Source organism: Epargyreus clarus, unplaced genomic scaffold, assembly GCF_041222505.1.
Source record: "Epargyreus clarus isolate Ecla_fem2 unplaced genomic scaffold, WU_Ecla_fem_2.2 ptg000010l, whole genome shotgun sequence".
In the NCBI taxonomy this organism is placed as follows: domain Eukaryota; kingdom Metazoa; phylum Arthropoda; class Insecta; order Lepidoptera; family Hesperiidae; genus Epargyreus; species Epargyreus clarus.
The window spans coordinates 11,518,798-11,541,886 of NW_027332218.1; the positions used below are offsets into that span (position 1 = coordinate 11,518,798).

At 30.4% G+C, this 23,089-nt stretch overlaps 1 protein-coding gene across 1 annotated transcript in view; it reads left to right on the top strand.

The window, feature by feature from the left end:
• Ibm1 (IAP-binding motif 1) overlaps window positions 1-22,651 on the top strand; it is a 140,948-nt gene extending 118,297 nt beyond the window's left edge. The window contains exon 3 of the mRNA XM_073077455.1: window positions 17,408-22,651. Coding sequence (XP_072933556.1) covers window positions 17,408-17,563 — 156 coding nt within the window. The 3' untranslated portion in view covers window positions 17,564-22,651. The remainder of the gene's footprint in view (window positions 1-17,407) is intronic.
• Window positions 22,652-23,089: the final 438 nt, after the last annotated feature.

Sequence of the window (23,089 nt, forward strand, 5' to 3'; positions counted from 1 at the left end):
GATTTAATTAAATGGTTTGTCTGTCCATATCACATTTTATTTAGAAGATTATGTAGGTATCCTTCGTAAATCTTGTTCGTTTCTATTCATGTATCCAAATATTTTAATTTCAACCAATTCAAACATAATCCGCATCAAAATTCGAAACGTGATAATCATCTAACATCACAGTCCTGTCCTTCCTCCGACCTTCAGCAACCCCTGACTCATTTAAATTTCCACCCAACAAAAATGGGGGCCCACTCGACTTCAAGATAAGGGATTAAAAAGAAATGCCATCCCGTTGAAATGCCCACTTGTGCGGAGCAATCAGCCGAGACGCGCGACTAAAATAAAAATTGAAAGCAGAAGAAAATTCAGTGGAAAACGTAAAACAAGTCAGACGGTAGGGTAGCCATAGGATTTTGATACACAAGGTGTAAATGGATTCACTGTTTATGAAAGGGAAAGCTGTGATTTGGATAGAGAAGTTTTTTTTGACAGATGTAAGATAAGCTTTTTTTAAAGGTAATGTGGCTAACGAAATATCTTTATCATCAACCGTTTATTGTCCCATTGCTGGGCACAGATCTCCTTTTAGAGAGAAAAGAACATACTTATGCCATAATCCACCACACTGCCGCTGGTCAAGCGCATTTATTTAATATCAGCTGGACTTAATACTTTGTGACTCGTATGCCTATGTTTTTATGAAGGTAAATCTTCTTCAAAGAGTATTTATTTTTTATTCTATAATTTATTAGAAGATGGCAAATTTGCGTTATTGTTGCCACAATAGTCAACAGCAATAAACAGACGAAATACATCTTAATAACTCTGGAACAAATATTTTTTAGTCTCCAAAAAAATACATGTATCTTCAAATAAGATTACCAAATCCGTACAAAATAGAACGGAGGGAAAGCCTAAAAGGGGAAAGGCAAAGAATATAATGAAGACGACTGAAAAACCACAGCTCGTTAGTAAATGAAAGAAGGTTGTAGTGCGTGTATGATTAAGGGTCTCACCGAAATCCCTCTAGCAAATGTAGCACTTTCAAGCCAAGGGCTAATTTTCTCTAGTGAAAAAAGAACAAGTTGAAATTTACAAGTAGCTACAAACATGGTCTTTTGGTGAATTTTGTAGACTATGATGACAGGATTGAACGTCATCATAGGGTAAAGGACAATGTGACAAAACTTAATGAATTTACAATATTGTACATAGTTCGATAAGGCACCAGATATACTTACTTAATCATTTATTAAAAAAATAGACTGAAAATAATATGAGAGGTCCAATAAGATGCTATAATAGTAGTATAATAATAGTAGATATACTCGTAATAAGGTAAAAAGGTTTACAGTAACGAAAATGTAATAAAAAGTTCCTTATACATATATTATTTAAATTAAATTATTTTTTCATGTTATCCTTCCATTTTACCGTTATCATTACTATTCGTTTTCTACTATCTTCAACTTAAAATTGTAGTTTGTTAAACTAACCTTCATAAAAACATCACTATTTTTTCAAAGCATTTTTACTATTCTGTGTTGGCAAAAATTGTCATCAGGACATTAGCAAATCGCTTTAAGAACTTTAAAAATGACAATTTGGTATCACGTCACTCTGAACACCTGTGCTTACTTCTAAGAACTTTCACACTTAAAGTCTCATTAGCAATCAGGAGTACGAAGCGGATATTGACAGTATGTGATTGAAATATAAATTTATTGTTGTTGATATTTCAGATATTGTAATTAAAAGCTTTTCTCATATTGTACAAGTTTTAATTTAACTTGCAGTGTATGTATATTCAGGTCAAATCTTGCAAATTAAATTTAACCCACTTCCCGGTATCCGATTTAGCTGAAATTTTGCTTATGTAGATCGAATGACCAAAAGTTCAGGAAGTTTTTTTTAATTGATTGAAGTCGGTCCACTTGACGGTAAATGGCTATTGCTGCCCGTGGACGTCTGTAATTAACCCCATATAGACTATTTTCCTATCCTAGATTGGCCAAACATACATTCCTACCCCTGAGGACGTAACTGAAAAGTATGTCTCCCTTATCACACAATTCAAACCAGAACACAGCAACGCTTAACACTGTTGTTATTAGGCAGAAATAGATGGCATGGTCTCTGGACTCGAAGCACAACTCTACCACCTTTAGCAGTAAACAAACTAAGCATCGTGACATTCTCCCACAGTTCATTATACATGGCATTATGTGGTCGGATTAGAAAATCCAGATTCAGAAAAAGGGATGAAAACAAATACAAGAACAAAGCACTTAGACTCAAAGCCTTAAGATGGAGGAAGTCGGGCTAGACGTTATGCGGCGAATCGAAAATAAGTAGAAAAAGATCGAGACATCACTAGGAGTCTCAAGCCTCGAAGCCTTGAAGTTTTGACTGGTGGCTGTTACACTGTAGGGAATGTTACTTGGTCTTGTTAGAACTTTAGGAAATGTTCAAGATTTTTCTAACTTCTCGAGAAAGGTACGTTTTGTTCAGATTTTGTTAGCTAGTCGACGTATGTGCTTTTTGTTTGAAGTGGTCTATGATAAACGCTGTCGAGAGCCATTCAGTTTTTTTATTATGTTTTAAAGATTTATTGTTGAGGACTTTATTGTTGTTCGGTATAATTGTATGCCACTTACCTCCATCATCAACCCATTACTGACCCACTCCTGGGCACGGATCTCCTCTCAGAATAAGAGGGATTAGGCGATAGTCCACCGCGCTGGTTAAGATCGAATTGGTAGACTTCACATACCTTTGAAAACTTTTTTTTAAGATTTCCCAGGTATGCAGGTTTTCTCACGATATTCTCCTTCGCCGTTTAAACAAGTGATAATTAATTTCTAATATCTACATAACATGGGAAATCAGAAGTCAATAAACAAGAGGATATCATCAAGTTATAGCGCATTGCATTGTTTTAATATCATTGCCCAATTTTAGTTGTAAAATTATCTAAGTAGTTGTTTACAAATTCTGATAAATATTCGTGTTATAATTATATTGCTCTAATAATCGTTTATAATTTTAGTAAATTATTTATTTTAAGAATTGTATTATTTTTTATTTATCAGACGAATTTCTAATATTACGGTACGGTGTGACGTCAGCCCGAACCTTTGTTTCCCGTCGTACCGTATCATTAACTCGGAGTGGATGCTGAATTTCGTGGACTTTTTGCAGTTAATACTTTTTCTATTTTTTATTTATGGAAAATGAGTGGTGTCACTGCACGGTCTTTGAGAGCGACACTTAATATACGCTGATTGCGTTGCTTTAATTAATAAGCGTTTTTTGAAAATTTTGATTTTTTTTTAGTAGTCACGGACGTAGATGACGCGTAAGTATGCTTACTGAAGCAGTAAAGCTAAAAATAGCGCTGCATTTTTGTCTTTTTAATTGTCTTGTTTCAATCCTATTTCGTATTTTTTGTACTTTTTAAAGAGTTAAATGAACCTATAGTACAAAATTTTGCAAATATTAAAATGAGATACAAGTTTCGACGTTTAGATCTAAGTGGTACACTTGATTTTTTTTATTGTGCACTGTATTTTTTTTCTTAGTGACAACGTTTCTGTCATGGCAAACTCGTGCTTATTTAACTATTTTTTGCAAGAAAACGTTCGCTTACCATTCGAAAGTTATTCTTTTTACAAGTTTAGTTATAAAATAAAAAAAGAATAAAAAACGGCGTAGATTTTTTACGATGACACAAAACCATGGTAGTTACAATATTAGTTCTGTAAGTTAATTACATTAAGTCTTTCGAATTTTATAATATGATAAACAGAATATGGATCACTCGAACCGTCGCGATATATCTTTTACAAATACATCATTAGTTATTTCCCATAACGGAATATCATTATGAAGAATTAACCAACAATAATAAATTTATTGTGGTCTTTATTTTCAATTATTCGTCACACTTTTCAACAAAGACGGTTAACGAAACAATATACTAATTGATACGAACATTGATCTGAATTATAAAATAACAAGTGTTCAACCCTTTCAACGCCTGTTTCGGATCTACTGGTATCGTCATGGGAACTGCACGCACAATGGGTAAGATGATCCGTTGATGTTCGGAAAGTAATACCGTAGGGTATTGTTTTCACTACTAACGTTATAGGGTTAGAGATGTTAGAGTTTGTAGTGGTTAAGTGTTAAGTATTTTATATTATTGGGTTTGAATATTAATTTATTAAAATATACGATTAAATAAAAAATAGATTACAGAATTTTAATGTATTTTTAAACATATATTTTTTAATTATGAATTGTAGATTTTTATATTAAATACATATTTTTTAAATTAACAATAAAAAATTAGAATTCACGCAGTCATATTTTTTAAATGAAGAAGTCAAACGCGGAAGTATGCGTTAAAGAAATTTATTTCTTAATTTCAAACATGCATAAATTTTACAAAAGAATACACAGACATAGAACAATAGAGGTTTTCCTTTATATAATCATTTTCATTCCGCCCGATTTCATTACGATATGTATAAAAAATGGCAGCGATTCATTTCTTTTCAGGGCTGCCACAGAAACACATTATTTTGGTGTAAAGTTTTAACCATTTAGCAAATGAATTCTAATGATATAATTATTATAAACAACAAAAACATTTAAATAATTATAATAAAAAAAATGCTTATTCTAAACATTCTAATTTTGTTTAACTAATCCATGCTTTCGATTATATTAAAAGTATCTCCTGCAATAATAACACGCGATACATTTTGTAACATAATTACTCGTATTTAAACAAATATATTAAGTCTCAATATATACTCGCTTAAATATACTCGCGTAATAAAATAACTATTACTTATAATTAAGTATAAAATAATTATAACAATTAATTTAATTTCAATTAAGTTACACCACACAATTATAATAAATTAATTTTATTTGAGTTAATGCTAAAATTAAAAATCTTTTTATAAATATAATTAACAAAATATTACTACTTAAATAAAATAGAAGAGATTGGCTTAAGATAACATTAAAAAAAGAAAATAACATAATGTGACAACCCTAAATTCTTTGTCGCAACCATAAGTACTTTTCGTCGGCCTTTTTGTCCCGCTCGCCCGCTACCAATATCTTATTAGCCGTATCAGATGATATCTACGCATTATTGCGAGCACCAAACGAAATTAAATTTATAAACTTCTTTCACAATCTTATGAATTTCTTTGACATATTTTTTGAAGACAAAATAATAAAGGTTTACAAAACCTTCTTTATTCACGTTGTAAAATATATTAAAATTATAGATATACATTTTAATTTTAAATTTAAATATAAAATAAAATGAATCGCTGTTGTCAACCCTTTACTGTTCCACTATGAGAGGGGCTTTAGGTTAAAGTCTATGGCTAAGTGCGAATTAATAAACTTCACACAATATTAAAAACTTTTTTACAGAACTCTTAGGTGTGTATGTTTTTGATGACGATGCTTTCCTTCAATTTAAACTAGTAATAATTAATCTAATACGCACATAACTTTGAAGAATTCAGAGGTGGTTTTCGAAGTTTGGACCTTCGATTGAGAGGCCGAGTGTTAAGCCATTGCTATCAGTGCTTACTTCATTAATGAAGATATAATTAATGCAAAGTAAACGACACTTTACCATGAACTAGTACTTAAGCACGTACGACGCTGAAAAATATAGAGTATAGAAAGATACTTCATAACAAAATAACTTGTTACATCACCCTTTCGTATTGTTTTCTTTGGAGGTTCCAAGTTCGTTCTCGGGCTAAGCTATTAACCGGATGAATTAACATTTTTGAAAATTTATGGTCTTCGTCATTTGATTCCGGTGACGCCGTCGAGGTTCCTGGTACTTGAACGCTGATCCCCAACGCAAAATTTATGCCACTAAGCTATAAACGCCGCATACATACAAGATCATAACATTCTCCCTTATAATTTTTATACCCGCATATAATTAAACCTTATCCAGTCTTATTCACCCCTGCTTCACTTATCTGATGGAAAACGCGCCTAAGTCTAAAAATAATAAAAAACTCCATACACAAGGGAAATCTCTCGCGATGTCTTTTTATCTTTATTTCTTTCTTTTCGAATTATTGCGTCTCACTCGTGACGCGTCTCTTGATTTTTTGGAAAAGACAACTTTTTTCTTATTTTTTTTTGACGTGTCTATCTTTTCTGATGAGTTTTACTTGAGTGATTGGGAGCTGTAATGATGTATTGGAATAAAAATATATCATACATATTTATTAATTTCTAATTAATAAATATGATGCGGTAAAAATATTCTTTTTAATTTCATATTTTACTGACAAAACATTTGTTTTTTTAACATCTACCTATTAATTGAATACTGAGGAAATTTTAGAAAAGTTATAGTAATTTTACATAATACACTCGAAACTCAAAATAACTTATGAAGTATTACAAAAATATTGCAAACGCATTTCTTTATCAGCGACTTTATAGGACCGCCGTCTGTCAAAGTGATATAACTATAAAATTTAAAGGCGCTGACTACGTAAAATATTTCATGACAAATGTGTTGCGCGTAAAATGTGAGTTTTGTATTAACAATAAATCGCATGTGGCGTGCATCAACGAATCAACACTTTGAGCGTTCATAAAAATGTGCGAGTTCGATTTGAGTATCAGCGTAAATAAAATAAACAAAGAAAGTTGCGCAATTTATGACGTTGGGATGTTTGAAATAATAATATTTTAAGTAATAGAAGTTGACAATGTAGTACACCTAATGGTAGTTACTGATTGATTGGTCTGTAGTTAAAACAAAAGGGCGTCGAAGTATTATTGGATATACGTTGATTAACCTGTGAGGACTAAGTTACAAAACTAAATATCAGTGGCTGTCTTTGAAACGCTTCCCTTGTAACCTCTTATTTTGCCTTACAATCCCGAAGGACTGTTAACGAATAATTATTTTGTAACAAGAAATTATAAATATACAGAACATTGTAATATATTATAATATAATCTCTTGAATATTGTACAAATATTCTGCCTTATCAGTAAAAGCTTTAGTAATAAAAAGTAGTCAATAGCCTGTAGGTTTTACGAAAAGAAAATCATTGTCCGTAACTTAAATCCAAAAATGATAAAGCTGCTCATATGTACACATTTTTTTTACATCTCAAGTAAACCGTACATATAGGAAAAGAATTATAAAACTTCCCCTACACCCCAGTCTAAACATTATTGTAATCTACGCAATAAAAAATATATTAAATTTAAGACTACCATTTTTATATCGGTAGATGGAAGAACGCGTTTCATATCAGTTGTAAAAATAAACGACAGATTTTCGATTGTATGTGTGTGTATGTTATTTTGGAGCTCATTTTACTCATTACAATTCAAGGAAAAGTCTGTACTTATTTTTAACTTTCATAATTTGCTTTCCTTAAGTGTTTTTAATTAAAGTGGAATCCTGATTGGTTCAACTTGGGATACCCTATCATTTATATTTATACATTATATTAAAAGTTACGTGAACAGATCTACATTTTCGTTTATAAGGTAAGGGAAAGACACAAATCCGTAGCTGACCTCAGGTACTTACTATCACGTAAACTGCATGTTCATTTGCTACTACTGTTTTATCATCATCATCAAGCCATTACTGTCCAACTGCTGGGCACGGGTCTCCTCTCAGAATGAGACGGATTAGGCAATTTTCCACCGCGCTGGCCAAGTGCGTATTGGTAGACTTCACATACCTTTCAGATTTTTTTAAATCTCTCAGGTTTCTCGTGATATTTTCTTTTACCGTGTTAGCAAGTGATAGTTTATTTCTAATGCGCACATAATTTCAAAAAATCAGAGGTTTTGGGATTTGAACCCCGGATCCCTCAGTCGAGAGGCCAAGTTCCTTAACCTAGGCTATCACTGCCTTGTATCAGAACGTGCCATAATTATGAAATTTTATGTGCAGGAATATATAACCGATTGGTTTATGCACAACACACTCTTGACAAAATTAAAAACAAAGTAAAATTTCGATATAATTCCAGATCCACCCCTTCTAAACAGCCTATTTATTATTATTCCGTTATGAAATCCGCCTATTTTATGTTATTTTTATACCCTATAGCTTTACTGTTCAATCATAAAGACGAAAATAAAAGATTTCTTATAAGAATTAAATTCTTAAGAAAACCCTCTTATCTGTGACTTTAAAGAAACAGTCACCTTAATTTTTATTATTGTTCTAAAAAGGGCCCTATCTCGCCATTTTTGTTTTAGAGTTCGAATTTTAAAAAGCGCGGCATAAAACAAACGTAAAATGTTTGAAAGTTGTTTTTTATTGCCAAAATGAAGATGAGGAATTGGATTGTGAGCCTTCTAATAAATTTCGGATAATGGTGTTTTTATTATTGGAAGATATTAGACGTTTTATTACAGGTATCTTGGATGAGTTCGAAGCAAAATAATGTAAGCACGTAAATGTAAGGCTAATCTACAGTAAAATAGAAGACGATAAGTTTGTAAATGAAGTAAGGTAATTATGTCAGTAATTACTTTACAAAGAAAGATGTAATAAACATTTCATGTTAAAAGGCTAAAAGCCCTATATATTGTACATAGTTATGTATAACTATAAAACAACATATTAACACCTCCATAATATAATTCAGGAAACTCAATTTAAAGCAAATTTAATCGTATAACAACGCCATTTTAAATTGGAATTTTAATACTGAGTCCCATTTATATAACACTCCGGAACGAATTGTAAAATTGTATAGAAGGACCCAATAAAAATTAACACAGCATTGCATTTAGTACACCATCGAACGTCATTTAGGCGTTTAACTGTCAATAAACGGAGTTTAATGAGTTTCTCGAAAATCGGTTTCAAAATTTACGGCATCAAATATTCGAGTGGTTTGGACAGACTCATGAAAGTTTAATTTTTATTCAGCACTATAGTTTACTGTGGGCTTGCTCGTTACTTTTGAATTTAATGGAAAGTAAGTAACTATTTACATATATACACACACACATACACATAATAAGTAACTATATTTACATATAGTTACTTACTTTACGTTACCGCTATGTATACGCTCAGTTAAATGAAGGTATAGATATACGATAAGTACTTAAAAATGTGGGTAAATTATATAAAATGTCGCACTAAACGTTAAATTATACTCGTACAATTTTTTTGATTAATTCTGAATAAATAATTGGGAATTTATGTAAAAACAAATAAAATACATTTTGGGTACTTTTATTTTTTTATTTTATATATTCTAGACAAAGCGAATAGACCATAAAGAGAATATTAGATACAGGAACAAACAACAGAATCACATTTTTATTTTCCAACGATTTATAGCGACGTCGATTTTATGCGAGCGACGCGTGCGCATATGTTAATGACATAACGTAGTTTTATGAATAACACGAGTTGTAACATTTTTACGAGCGGCTGGTATGGCTGTGATAAAGGGTGCGTCCATTATCGAGGTATTTAGTGCTAATTGGCGTTTTTATGTGCTCAAACGAAATTATTATCGTACGTAAAATTAATCTCGTGGGTTATAGCGTTTTGCCTGTTGTCTTCTTGTTGTGTGAACTTGCGAATTAAGATGTATTGTGGCTTTTTCTCCTCCTTTTGTGCTATTAGTAAGTTAATTAGTTATAACTAAAATATATTTATTTTATATAAGATAAGTATTTAGTTGGGACAAAATAAATGCTATAGCGAGTCATACATGGAAACAAACACTACCGAGCGGTCTAACGCTATATAGGTACTATGAGTATCATGGATGTATTTACCTATTTAGGAATTTATGCCTTTTAGGAATAATCTATCTTAACTAACTTTTGTTTAATAAAGTTCGAAATTTGAAATATATAAAGAAATAAGGGAAAAAATCGTTACAAAAATGTTATTCAATTTATTGGATAATAAAAATCAAAACATAACAGAATAATGTATTCCGTTCTATAAACAGTTTATGACGTCAGTATTCCCTAGGTTTATGTACAGGCTCATCTTTATAGTGGGGTAGCGATTAGTCCAAATCCTTATGACTTGCTCATAAAATATGAATGGCCCAATGTTTTGTTTTTTGGAGTTTTGATGTAACTGGTATGATTGAAAGTATGAGGTGTGGGATCAATAGTGAATGATTTAAGTAAGAAGAAGGAAAAAATTAACACTTAGGTATGTAGGGAAACCTCATATTAATAATTAATTCATATAATTCGATTATGTAACGATTGTGTATGATGTATTATTTACTTTGGGATCCCAAATTAGTGACACAATATATTCTTGCAAAGTCCATGCCACGAAAAGAAATGATTGGAGTTGTATTCTGGATATGAAATTCTTGTAGTCATTAATTAATTAAGGCTAGTAATATTTGATCATATTCTTCCGAATTATGATAAGAACCCTGGTATGGTATAAACATTAAAAACTTTTTTGGTTATAATAGTAAAAAAATAACATTATTAAAATCGAAATAATCATGAAAAATCCAATTAAATGATTTTCAATATATTTTACAACCAAATTTTAATTTCAATTATTTTCGCTAACAAGAAAGACAAAGACACCGGCCACTAAAAATAAAAATAGAACAGTGTGGAAAAATAAAAATAAAAAAAGCTAATAACTCATCATTTTTATTGTGACGCGTTTATGCGGTCAGACATTTTTTATAGTAACGTGCCACGCGCGCTGTATCGATATTTTTTATTGTCGTATTTAATTTATTTGTGTGCTCGTAAACGTCAATGTGGAGCATCAATGTGCGTTGTGCTGGAGATTATTATTTGTTGGTCGCGGACTTTAACGATGATAACAAGATCGCGATTTCGAATGACCGCGACGGTCAGAAATGTCAGCTTTGACAGTTTGCGTCGTTCGTTTCTTACAATTGTTTTGTTGCTTTGTTTTTAGGTGTTATTATTTTGTCTATAGAGGTAATACCCACCCAAAAATGTATTAAACATTTGAGCTTATAAGTTTTGCCCTATGAAGTATTTAAAAAATAAAATAGAAAATAGGTTTTGAAAATGAATGTTTTTTAACGACATATCAATATTAAATACTATTGATATGTTTGATTTTTGAAGTCATAAGCGGCATGAAATACCTACTTATAATTTTTTCTAAAAAAAATAGTTAATAAAAAAGTAAGCTTGGAAAAAGCTAAGTAAACATCAAATTTTTAACAAAATTTTGTAAAATTTTACACATGGCGTAACTTATAACAGAATATGGAAATCAATAATACTATACGCGAAGCGAGGCGAAGTTACTTATCAATAAAACTTCAGTAGCGATATATTTTCATAGATGGAGCGATAAACCCGGGATAAACTTCACTTCACTGTTATTTTAGTACCGAGACGTCAAGTAACGCTCAATCAGGCAGCCAATGGAAACTATCGGAAACAATGTATGATATCGGCACCAACTCTCATTTTATCTTGATATTGTCTTTATTGATTAGTGCTTAAGCCATTTAGGACCAATCAGAAAAAAGTTATTATTTAAATCAAATAGTGATATAGGAACTTAAAATATTCATAGGAGGCTATGCTGCCCTTGTTTTACATAATATGGTGTTATTCTTTAACCAATGGAAATGTTGTATTATTAAATATTAGTTTCTTCAAACCTTAATTTAAATCTAATTAATCTAAAACTATGGCTTCATTTTGTCTCCTACCCAACGACGTAAGCAAGAAGATATCCAATAATATAAAATGATCAATTCGATGACGCAAACGATGAAATTTTATCGACAAATAATGCAATTACTGAACTAATCCGTAGTTTTTGTACACAGAAACGATACTGCAATTCATATTATATATCGAGCTAACATGTAGATGCAAGTACCTCCTTTCAAACCATAAGACACTGAGATCGGGAACAGTAAATAAGCTCAAGGATCAAAGATAAAACAACATTGTTTATTTCAATTCCATCGCAACGGATAAACTTAACGTGAACGACGCTCAGTCGTAATATCGATGACAGCCGTATGCCAATGTTTTATTACTATGAATACTTTTACTACAATATGGTCTTTTAGTTTTAGCTTGTTACGTAAATTTCATGGTAAAAATAAATGTCAGTAACTTTCGTAGTAATTTTTTTAAGACTGAAGTTGGAAGACTGAATTTAAATGGAAATAAATAACAGTAAATTTATTATAGGCTAGTGACATTCTGCTTTACACAATAATCGTTATTAATTTATTAAATTACTTATTAAATAAAATTATTAACTTACATTTTAAGTAACATGTTTGTTAACTGAAGAGTTTTGGATGCACATAAAAATATCAAATTTTGTTCGTATTGACCTAGAAAGTACCTGTATATATCTCAAAACTTTAAATTTTAAAAATCTTATTAAATTATTTATAGGTATCTTCAACCAATATTCTTCAATACCAAACTGAATTCAACAACGCATAAATGTTTCCTACTGATGCTTTGTTAGACAAGATAAACATCCACATATGCGTATTGTAGAAACCTATTTATATTAATACGCTCATTGCTCCCCAAAATTAATAACTCCCAATTCCGCACAAAAGTAAACATCAGACGACTACAATTTCTTTGCAAAGCGAAAAGTATTGCGAAATTAAATATGATTCGTATTCGCATTCGAGACTCCTTTTATAAAACCTTTTCTTCGCGACACTGTAAATAACCTGACAGATTGCTTCAAATTGCTACAAGGAATATTCAACTCTACACCGATTGAACAGAATTTAAATTTGGTTCTGAATTTTACGTTTCAAGTAGCGGGATCGGTATCGAGTGAAAATTATCCGCCCCAATCCCTTTGAACCGATTTGTCGTGATGCCGTCTTTTGTTATGCTTCAAAGGTATTCTTTTTTTTTATTACGCAGTACGATCTCGGATTTGCGTACTGGTGTTTACCTGTTCGAGTTTTAATAAAATTGATGAATTTTACAATGAGATGGGATTATCAAGCGAAAATATTCGAAGTGTGTGTAAAATTTTTACACAAATAACTTATTATTGCAATTGTTTTTTTTAGGAAATTTTACAATATTGTCACGTCGTAGTAGAATTCTGTGCATTAACTTGTAAGAAGCAAATTAATTATATTGCTGCTTATCTGTGGCTTTATCCGTTTATGTGACAATAGTTTATTCAGTATTGAAGCCGTTATATTATTTAAATACATTGTTTTCTACTAATCTATAAATAGATTTCGGATAGCTTCAAAAATTTACAAGTAACTCTTATATATTAGAAAACAAATAATTTGACTACACAAATATTTTCATACATCAAATGACTTACTGATATTCCTTTATTGATAGCAAATAAATTCAATTATTCCACTCAGTTATCAGCGAAAACCGATTTAAATCCTTTCAATTGGGGTACATTTCCAATGTATTGTAAACAAATAGCAAATAGTTTGACAAAAATGTCTTTGCATCAATTTAAGTATGGGTTTCTTTGATTTTATATTTACCCATATCCTTAAGTTTATCTTTAATGCAGTTTATTTTGTATCTCCTAAAGTTACGACTCAATCTTAAAGAGCAAATTTAAAGTCACAAACGTAGTGTACATTCAAACCAATTTGCATTGTATCATCATTAGCTTTGGTTTCAAATTGCTGCAATCTTAAATCAGGAGGGTAACGAATACTGGTATTCTCATTCTGTCTTTTATTTACTTCTTAAAATGTATGCAAATGTAAATGATTCTTCGCGATTGATGCCGTTTGTAAATTATCAGGTATATCTCTGTCTTTTTCATTTGCATACCAATTTGTATCTTCTGTCTGTTTCCCCCAATCTTAGAAAAAGTAATTTGTAGCGCGTATTCAATTTGCTCGAGCGAAATTTGGTATAATAAAATTATACAGTTCAACTAACGTTTCGATTACAGGATGATGTAGTAAGAGGATTTCATTCCTAATTTTATTTATGAGGGGTTCTTTGTACCTGTGGTTTGTAATCTCTCCAAATTGGGACAGGCATAAAGCTTACGTATTTATTGTTCAGACATCTGTCGATTTGAGTGAAATTTGTTTTGTAATTTTACAAATACGTAATTTTAGAAAGCACTTTCAATGTTTTATGATTACTTTTTTATGTTCATTTCATTAGTAACTTTTGTACAAGCTTTTATTTCATTTGTCTTGGATGACAATACAAGATTAAATTACTAAAATCCAAAATAACGAACGCACTAATATGAGTATGAAATTAAAAGTTTTGTTAAACGAAAATAAAATGAAGTTAAATAACTCCAGCCTGATCAGGAATCAGAGCTTTTTAAATCAATCTCTAGCACGTAGGTTCTTCGACTGCTTTCCATCTATTAAAGGCAGTAATAATTTATTTTGTTTTTACTATAATTGCTAGTAATGGCGATGCTTATTCAGTCTTATCATTTCTAGCATAAACTTTATTGTTAGTCTCTCCTATCTTTATTACGAGTACAATCTCAATCCAAGTAATAGTCCCGCGAAAAGCTATGGCAAGGAATTTTCATATTACCAATCTCGAAACTAAATCTTACTGAGCAAACAATATAAATTACGAAAGCATTAGAGGTATATCCACAAAGAGCACTATCGCTTTATTGAGCAGTCTCAGATAATGTTGGCTGCGTGCGGTAAATTAAGTGTTATGCTGTGCACTCACTGTGGAACATCCTTGTATTTAAGTGATGAAAAATTGGGTTGGGTTACTGATTTTTCTTAATAATTAATACTTAATCAATTTGTCTTTTTTATTTTACACTGAACGTACAGCGCAGGTGTTTTTTGAAATACTTTCTTTTTAATAATATTTTTGGAATTTATATAGCATTAAACTGGATTCCAATAAAAGCTTTAAAAATCAACCGACTTTATCGCTGGAAGGAATATAATATATACTTCGTTTAATTAAAATATTTATTTATTAATCAACTTTACTTCTAAACCATTAAAATAGTTTAAGATTGTTTGCATTACATTTATTTTATTATTTCATAGTCATATTGTTATGTTACAATCTTAACCCTTAGTCAGGATCAATCTTTATCAAAGGATTTAATAGTTTATGATGTTGATTTCAGTTGTGATTTAAGGGCGATTGCGATTCGATTGTTCCGAATCCAGAGGCTGTAAGGAGGTTAAATTCCTTTACATCTATTTATGATACTAAATCACGTTTTGTTTTGACATAGAATAGATTCTCACCCGCCTTCCCAAATTTCAATATTTTAGCATAACAATAATAAGAAAATTTAAACGAAATGGTGGTTGAAAGGTACAATAATAGTTTGACCGGGATATACTATCGCCACACCTAATTCTAGTGTTAAAAGTTTTACGTGTAAAGCAAGTCCAGTCCTTAGGAGTGGCAACGTATATGTGATCAACTTCAGGTAGTTTCCATTTTCTATATATAGTTTTCGCAGTTGTCCATGGACTGCAGTGACCACTTACCATCAGATGGACCGCTTAACAGAGTTTAAAAAAGGAAATAAATATAATGATTATCGGAAAAAAGACAAACCCGCTGAATTTCTTACCGGATGTTCTCAGTTAAGGTACAGCATGTTATATAATAAGTCATAACTAGTAAATCAATTCATAACTAGACTATGAAAGTAGAAGAAACCAACATGTTAGTAACAATAATTATTGTATAATTATCTTATATTTCTAGTAACTGTGACTCAGTGAACAATGAAAAGTAGAGGTACTATAGTGTAACCTTGGCAAACCCCTATGTTTACTTTAGTTCTATGCATAGGAATTTTCTACTTATGGAAAAGTGTAGAAGTAAATCGGTTGATACTATAATATAAATGGAAATATATTTGTTACAAATGTTTTACTAATTTCATGCTAGAAGCTGGTAACCACTTGATGTTAGTAATTAATAGAAAGCCTCGGTTGAAACTCGGCCTCTCAGTCAAGGCATCCCAGGTTCGAATCCCAAGCACGCACCTCCGATTTTTCAAAGTTAATGTTGGAAATTAAAAATCAGTTAGCAGTGAAGTAAAGCATCATCACGAATTTTTCATAAAAAGTGTTCTCACACACAAGATTCTATAAATTCGCACTTGGCCATCTAACCCTTCTTAATCTTAGATCGTGCCCTACGTGGTTTGACTACCTTCCTTCTTCAAAATGAATTAGAGTAAGATAGTGTATATTTCAGAATTATTGTTTACGTCTGTATCCAACGTACATCAATACGTGAAACACTACCTACAGATAACAGTTATTGGCCGGGAATCGAATCCCGTTCAGCAATAACACATGCGTTCCACCCCACTAATAAAAACACCATTTAAATTATCCTCACAATAAAACAGCCAAGTGTATCACTCACTTGAATTACCTTGTACGTATTTATACCGTACGATAATTATGTCGTGAGGTGGTCGGATTGTTTTATTGGATTCTATCGTTTGAAGGATCTAAGCGTCGGTATCGTAAGGTGTGTATTGTGAAGCAATTACTATGACTTTTGTAGCTCACTGAGTACTAATAATAATTTTAATATGTATTTACAGCAATTAAATACATATCAAACTTAAATTCCTCCTTTGCATATATTTTACCATGAATTCGTGTATTGTGGGTGTCATGAATACGCAAACACATGTACCTACACAAATAACCACGACAAAAATCAGTTGTCTACTTTACTTGCAAATCTAATCTAATATCTGCATATTAGACGGTGACACCCTGTAGAAACAATTACAAAATGATACAAATTATACGAAGTTTACAAAAAAAATACGTAATTTGTCAATGCGTCGTCGCTATCGTGTCGTTGTCGTATCGTGTGACTAAACGCGAGTCTTTGAAACTCACGTACTAAACTTTATGAGGGCATTGTTTTATTAATATCTATAAAAAGAGCTTCCAAGTAAAACGCTTTAGTTAGAAGTTCTTATAGCTTTCAGTGTTTACAGTCTTTATGGATTCGCTAAGTTTATTGTTATAACTATTCACTGTTGTATTGTTCTCTTACTTTATCGTGTACCCTGATTTGTTTATTTGTATAAATTGGGTTGAGTGGGAATCACGTCACAAAATATTATATTTCTACATATATCTAGGTATACGTATTATATGAGACATGAATCAAAAGTAGGTACATGCTCAGTAAGATTTGTTTTTTAGAATAAATCATGGTTTGAGTAACTACAATTTATTTCATTCGCATCGTCGTCAACGATGACCATGAAAAGTGGATTTTTGGTTGCTATGTGTCGAAAAAAAATATTTTAAAAACTTTGACTTAAAAAGGAAAACCCTGTTAAGATAAAATAACATATTTTGATTATACTAACTTTATCTATATCTTTTTCCAGACTGATGCTGCAAATCCAGATCCACCTTTTCCACCGGAGAAAGAAGCAGAAGACAACTCCATCTTCTCTTCTATCATTCCCGACAAGCTCTCCGGTTCCATCTGCACTGCTGTCATCTTCATGCTGGGCTGGAAGCTTCTAAGCAATAAGCGGTGAATTCATGTATACATTGTACTACATAAACGATATGCGTGCGTGAAATAATTCTACTGATTATTCTATGCCACGCTTTAAAACACAGAACAGATTGTTATTAGAAATGTATTTCTTATTGCAAACATCGTAAAGTGTCGCTAAAATAAATTAAAGAAATAATATATAAATAATTATTATAAAACTTGACTACTTGAAAATTAAGCCTATGTCACTTCAACGATTTCGAAAAATTCAAAAACTCATAGTATATTTTGAAAGTGCCATACATATATAACCTAGAAACATTACTCTCCACAGTCGGGTAACAGATAAAATTTACTTGGAATTATTGTTATAAATTGTGTTAGTACAATATGTTAATTACCGCAGTAACATGTAGTATTTGCTATATTTGCGCGATCATTTAAGTGTTGAGCGTATTTTAGACACTTTACAAACACAAGTGTTTTTAAGTCTACAACATTTCTATTTTGCAATATGTTCTGTGTTTAACCAATCAAGTCTTAAGAATTATTGCTAATAATTCTACATAAAGACATCGACGACTTTTAAGTCGTATCGTAACTTGTAAAGTAGTTTGCACTCTTTGTATATTTTATACAATTTATATTGTAAATGTACACTTGAATTTTGTATAAATTATGTACGGTTGGCAATGTAATTGGGACCTTCCCGGTAGTGTCAAGCATTTGTAGTTTTGTATTGCGATGGATCGTAAATTTTGTATGATGATATAATAGGGAATATGGTTGGTATTATATAAATTAGACACTTAAAGTTTTATACGAGAATTTTTAAAATTTAGGAATCTGAATTTTATGGGTTTATGAAATGGTCTTAAATTGAAAATTTAATAAAGGTTTTAAATTTCATTTTCGAAGAAATTAAATTTGTGAAATTGGTTTTCTATATTGTTATTAAATAATAATAAATTCAACTAGTGTAAAAATAATAATAAATTCAACTAGCGATAATAAGTCAAACATGTTCCCTATTTCTCATGAAGTTTTTTGCCTTTGTCTAGTATTACCACAAATATAAGGTAAGGTTGAAAATATATTTTTTTGCAAAATGGCCGTTTTACCTATAACGTTACAGATTTTTCTTTGCTATTAGTTAATATTTTTTAATCATAAAAATTGCGAGTTTTGTATTTTTAAATGGTGTGATCTTTTTTGCCAGCCTTTAGTTCTTGGCAATACCAAGATGTTTCAAATTGGAGTATTGCCTGAAAATATGATTAATTTTCACTGCTTTAGAAAAATATTTGTATTTGTGGAAATATTGTTCTAAGGATATGTATGTATTGAATGTAATGAAAAGGATACTAAGTATTTTGCTAAAGAACATTATTAATATAAATATATTGTAGAATTATGTATATCGATAAAATATGCACAAAATTTTATTGCTTATCTAAAATGTTTAGTGCTTCAATTATTTTCAAGATTTTCAAATATTTTACAATATTTCGGATTTCGGAATGCTATTTGAAAATATAAAATATAGTATAAAATTATGAAGCTGTAACTGAATATTATGTATATTTAATTGCCAATTTACATTCCGCTTTCGGTGTTAATGTCAATAACAAGTATAAGTATCAATTTTATCAAATAATAATGTTTATAATAGAAATGATGTAGATGGCAATTTATTCGAATATTATAAAATTTTCGACAGTTATGTCACTAAAGTAATCAACGAGTTAAAAAAGAACATTTTATACTAGAATCAATTTTAAAATTATTAGAGTAGTTGATAACAATTTTAAAATACTGAATTCTTTAATGTTGTTTATAACGAAAATTTTGTCGAGCAATAATTGCTAAATCTTATTCTATTTTAAACACAGTTGCATCAAGCATTGGTAATCCTTTAAACAGTAGATTCAGTTGAAAATATCAACATTTATAAGTATGTAAACATTTTTGGTCTTCGGTTTTAGTGAAAAGTAGTAATTTATGTGTATCAGAATTACATCTGTCGCCCCATAAATTGTTCCAAAGAGCAGCCTAAAAATTATCATCGATTGATCTCATTATATTATTTTTGTAATAAAAATGTTTATTTTAGACAATATCGTAGTATTTATGGTAAGCCATTCTTGAGTAGGGTTCGTGCCAAGTTGTTTAAATTTTATGAGAGAAGGTCTATTTTAATATAGTAATTGCTTGTAAATAAGTTAATTAAGATTGATCAATGGCTCCGTCATTTTTGTTTACCGTTCAATCTGTTGCGTTCGAATAAATTGGAAATAAATTACAAAATTAAATGAGTTGACAAATTGTTCATTAATTTATTGGAACAATTTTAATTTAAAATTTGTATTTGAAATCGAATTTGCACTTTTACAATTCTTACAATTGCTACGTTCAGATGCTATTTAATCGCTTTGTGGTATTTTATTATTATTTTTAGAATTACCGGACGCATTTTATATTCTAAGTCTGGGATTATCAATTATGAACAATTTAAATGTGTGGTGATGGAAATGAAATCTGGATCAGCTCAATACGCTGCCATAATATCATCACTGTTATTGGGTATAAAAATGTAAACATAAATAAAGTAAATGACGAGATTGACTGGGCTCGTTACCGGTATAGAAATGGCTTAAGTTGTAAGTTTGCTAATTATCCTATCTTATAAATGTAATATATTGTTAGGTCGATGCTAGTTGATTACTTTGAAATTAAGTTTATCGAGGCTTCAAGATGTTTCTGTTTTCAACGATGAAATTTATGTTTTTAATGCATTAGCTCATTTTTACAATCATCTCTTACAGCCCCATTAGCATACAATTTACGTGCCACTCGAATTTTGACATAGGCTATTTTGTGTTCTAAGTAGGTAATCAACCATAGTTTAAGATGCTGTATTGTTTAAAAGCAGTTGTAGCTGTATGTATCACTTAAAATCGGTTGAAATGATGAAATTTTACCGATGTATATGGTTATATATGTATTAATAAACAAATTTGTAACACATTTTCAGGCTAAAGACAATTCGTTAAAGTTCCATGAATTCTTATCCAGTAATTTATACCTGCAAATTTCAAACACAATTCAAATTTAAATGTGAAAAAGCAATTTTAAAATTACCTAGATAAATTTAAAATTCCTGTACTTATTGATACGATTTCAGAGATTGAAAAAATAGCTGATGCATAGAAATAAATAAAAACAGTACAACGGGAACATTGTTTTGGGAACAAAATATTAATTTAGTACGAAGTGTAGTTTTATTTAGATGTTTTGTTTTAAGATAACAAAATATAATGAAGGATGTGTTCAAATGTGATATGTATTTATTTAAGGAGATTAAATAGAAATGAAAAATGAAGTTTTCCTAATGATCTCTCGGAAACTCTTGTTTGCTTGACGTCTTGTACAATGAACGGTAGCAAATGCGTTATTTGGATTTTATTTCTCAAAATTTTCGGTATTTTTCTATATCATTTACTGATTACGCTACACTTATACGTGCTTATACGAAGCATTCCAGCTAAGTTCTTGGAAAAAATACAGGAATAGCGATTAAAATTTATTTCCGTCTTATTTAGAATTTGTTAGTAAATAATTTTCACTGTTGAATCTTAAATTTTGTATTTACTACCGTCTTGTCTCGATAAGTTGAATTTAAGCAAATTAAGAGTTTTGTACATAAATTAAAATTGGTATGCTTATTTCTCTTTATAAGATATGTAGAGAAAATTTTCTAAATTTCCATATTAACGCTTTACATGACAATTATATCTTGTTGTGAAGACAATGATGTGTTGGAATAAATTTTTGGCTAAAATTGTTCATTGAATGTGAATGTTTTAGAATTTATTAGAGCACTCATAGAAAATTTTATTATTGTATATAATTTAATTGTTTATTCTTTAAAAAAAATATGGTAGAATCATTCGTGATAGCACCCGCGCCACGTCTGCCTGCACATTCCTGACTTATAACTGTGTCAAGAAATGCAGTATTTTGAAGGGTGTGATAGAGACGAGGCATATGAGGCATTCCATCATGGTCAGGAGTAATGTATCTTACCATCAGATGAGCTACTAAACTACTTGCTAGTTACTTCCAAATTAAAAAATATACAAAGATAATAATTATTTTAAAACTACCGTTAAAGGACTAGTGCTGCCACCAATCACGATCATTTTCTTCAGAATAAGAACCTGCTTTCTGCTACTTTAACATGACTATTATAACTTGTATAATTAATGAACTGTAAGCAATATAATTGTAATTACTCATAGGTAATAAGTTAACTCCCTACCATTTCTAAGTAACCCATGTATTTTTAAAATTATCATTAATATTATCTAAATATTTTTATATTCAGTTGCTGATTTGTTGAACTGCGAGCTAGTAACGATAAGCGATTCTTATTGTTTCTCCAATGTGCCGTACCAGAGCTGACTTATTAATAAAGATTAAATGCTTATTACTTACATTGAAATTCTTACTTGGATGTGGATTGTCTAGATTTATATTAGTGAGAACGCATACATATTGATCTGTCTCAAGAAAAGAACTCGACAACAATGTCACTCCTTGGGTCCAAAAGTATCCTATATTTGAAGCTGTAAACAACAATAACATGTATTACAAAAACACCACACAATTTAATCCATGTAGTTCTTCTATTTAGTTCTATGAATTTCAGTTTATACACACAGTGATACATAATTTATATAAAGATTTTCATCGCTTCTCGTTACTCTTCGGCCGTACAACAAATCCCTTACGCTTGAAATTATTACTATAATATTTTTTAATCTTAAAATTTATAAATGAATTATAAATATAATTGTCATTCTGTCTACTAACTTTATAATTATAAAAAGTGTGATCTTCATTTCGTAGTTAATTTTTAAACGGCCTGTATAGTTTAGATTATGTTAGTTTAGTTAAATAACTATAGTTCAGTTGTATATCGTATCAATTAGTTCATTTCTCTTCTCAGTTTGTATGCTAATTAGATTTTTATTGTATAATTTTCAAATCAACTGCCAGTTGATGTATATGTCTTGTTTTTATACTTTATTTAAAAATAATATATAATTTTTATAAATAATAATATTGGAGTTTTATTTTATTTTACAATCATTGATAATCTATTCACCATGAGATAGTACCTAAGTTATAGTAAGTAATAGAGGAATTTCTCACTGAGAGAAAAAACTTTAACCTTTACTATGATAATGAATAATTATTATCACAATAGAAAGAGATTTAAGTCAAGTCAGATCAAAGATCTCTGGGGCCTCTCTCAATAAATGTGTATTAATTGGAACTTTACAGAGTTATCAAGGAAGGATTCTTTATTAATAATTATTTATCGAATTCTGGATTACTGCTGACCAGCTGCTAGTCGTAACTTATCGAAAAGTTAAGTAAATTGACGTGGTCGATAGGTGGATGGGTGAACGATAGTGGTTAACATGCGTGCTTTCGTGCTTCGCAGGATAAGTACATTAACCTATCGGTCTCTGTTTGTTATACAAGCGTTTTTTTT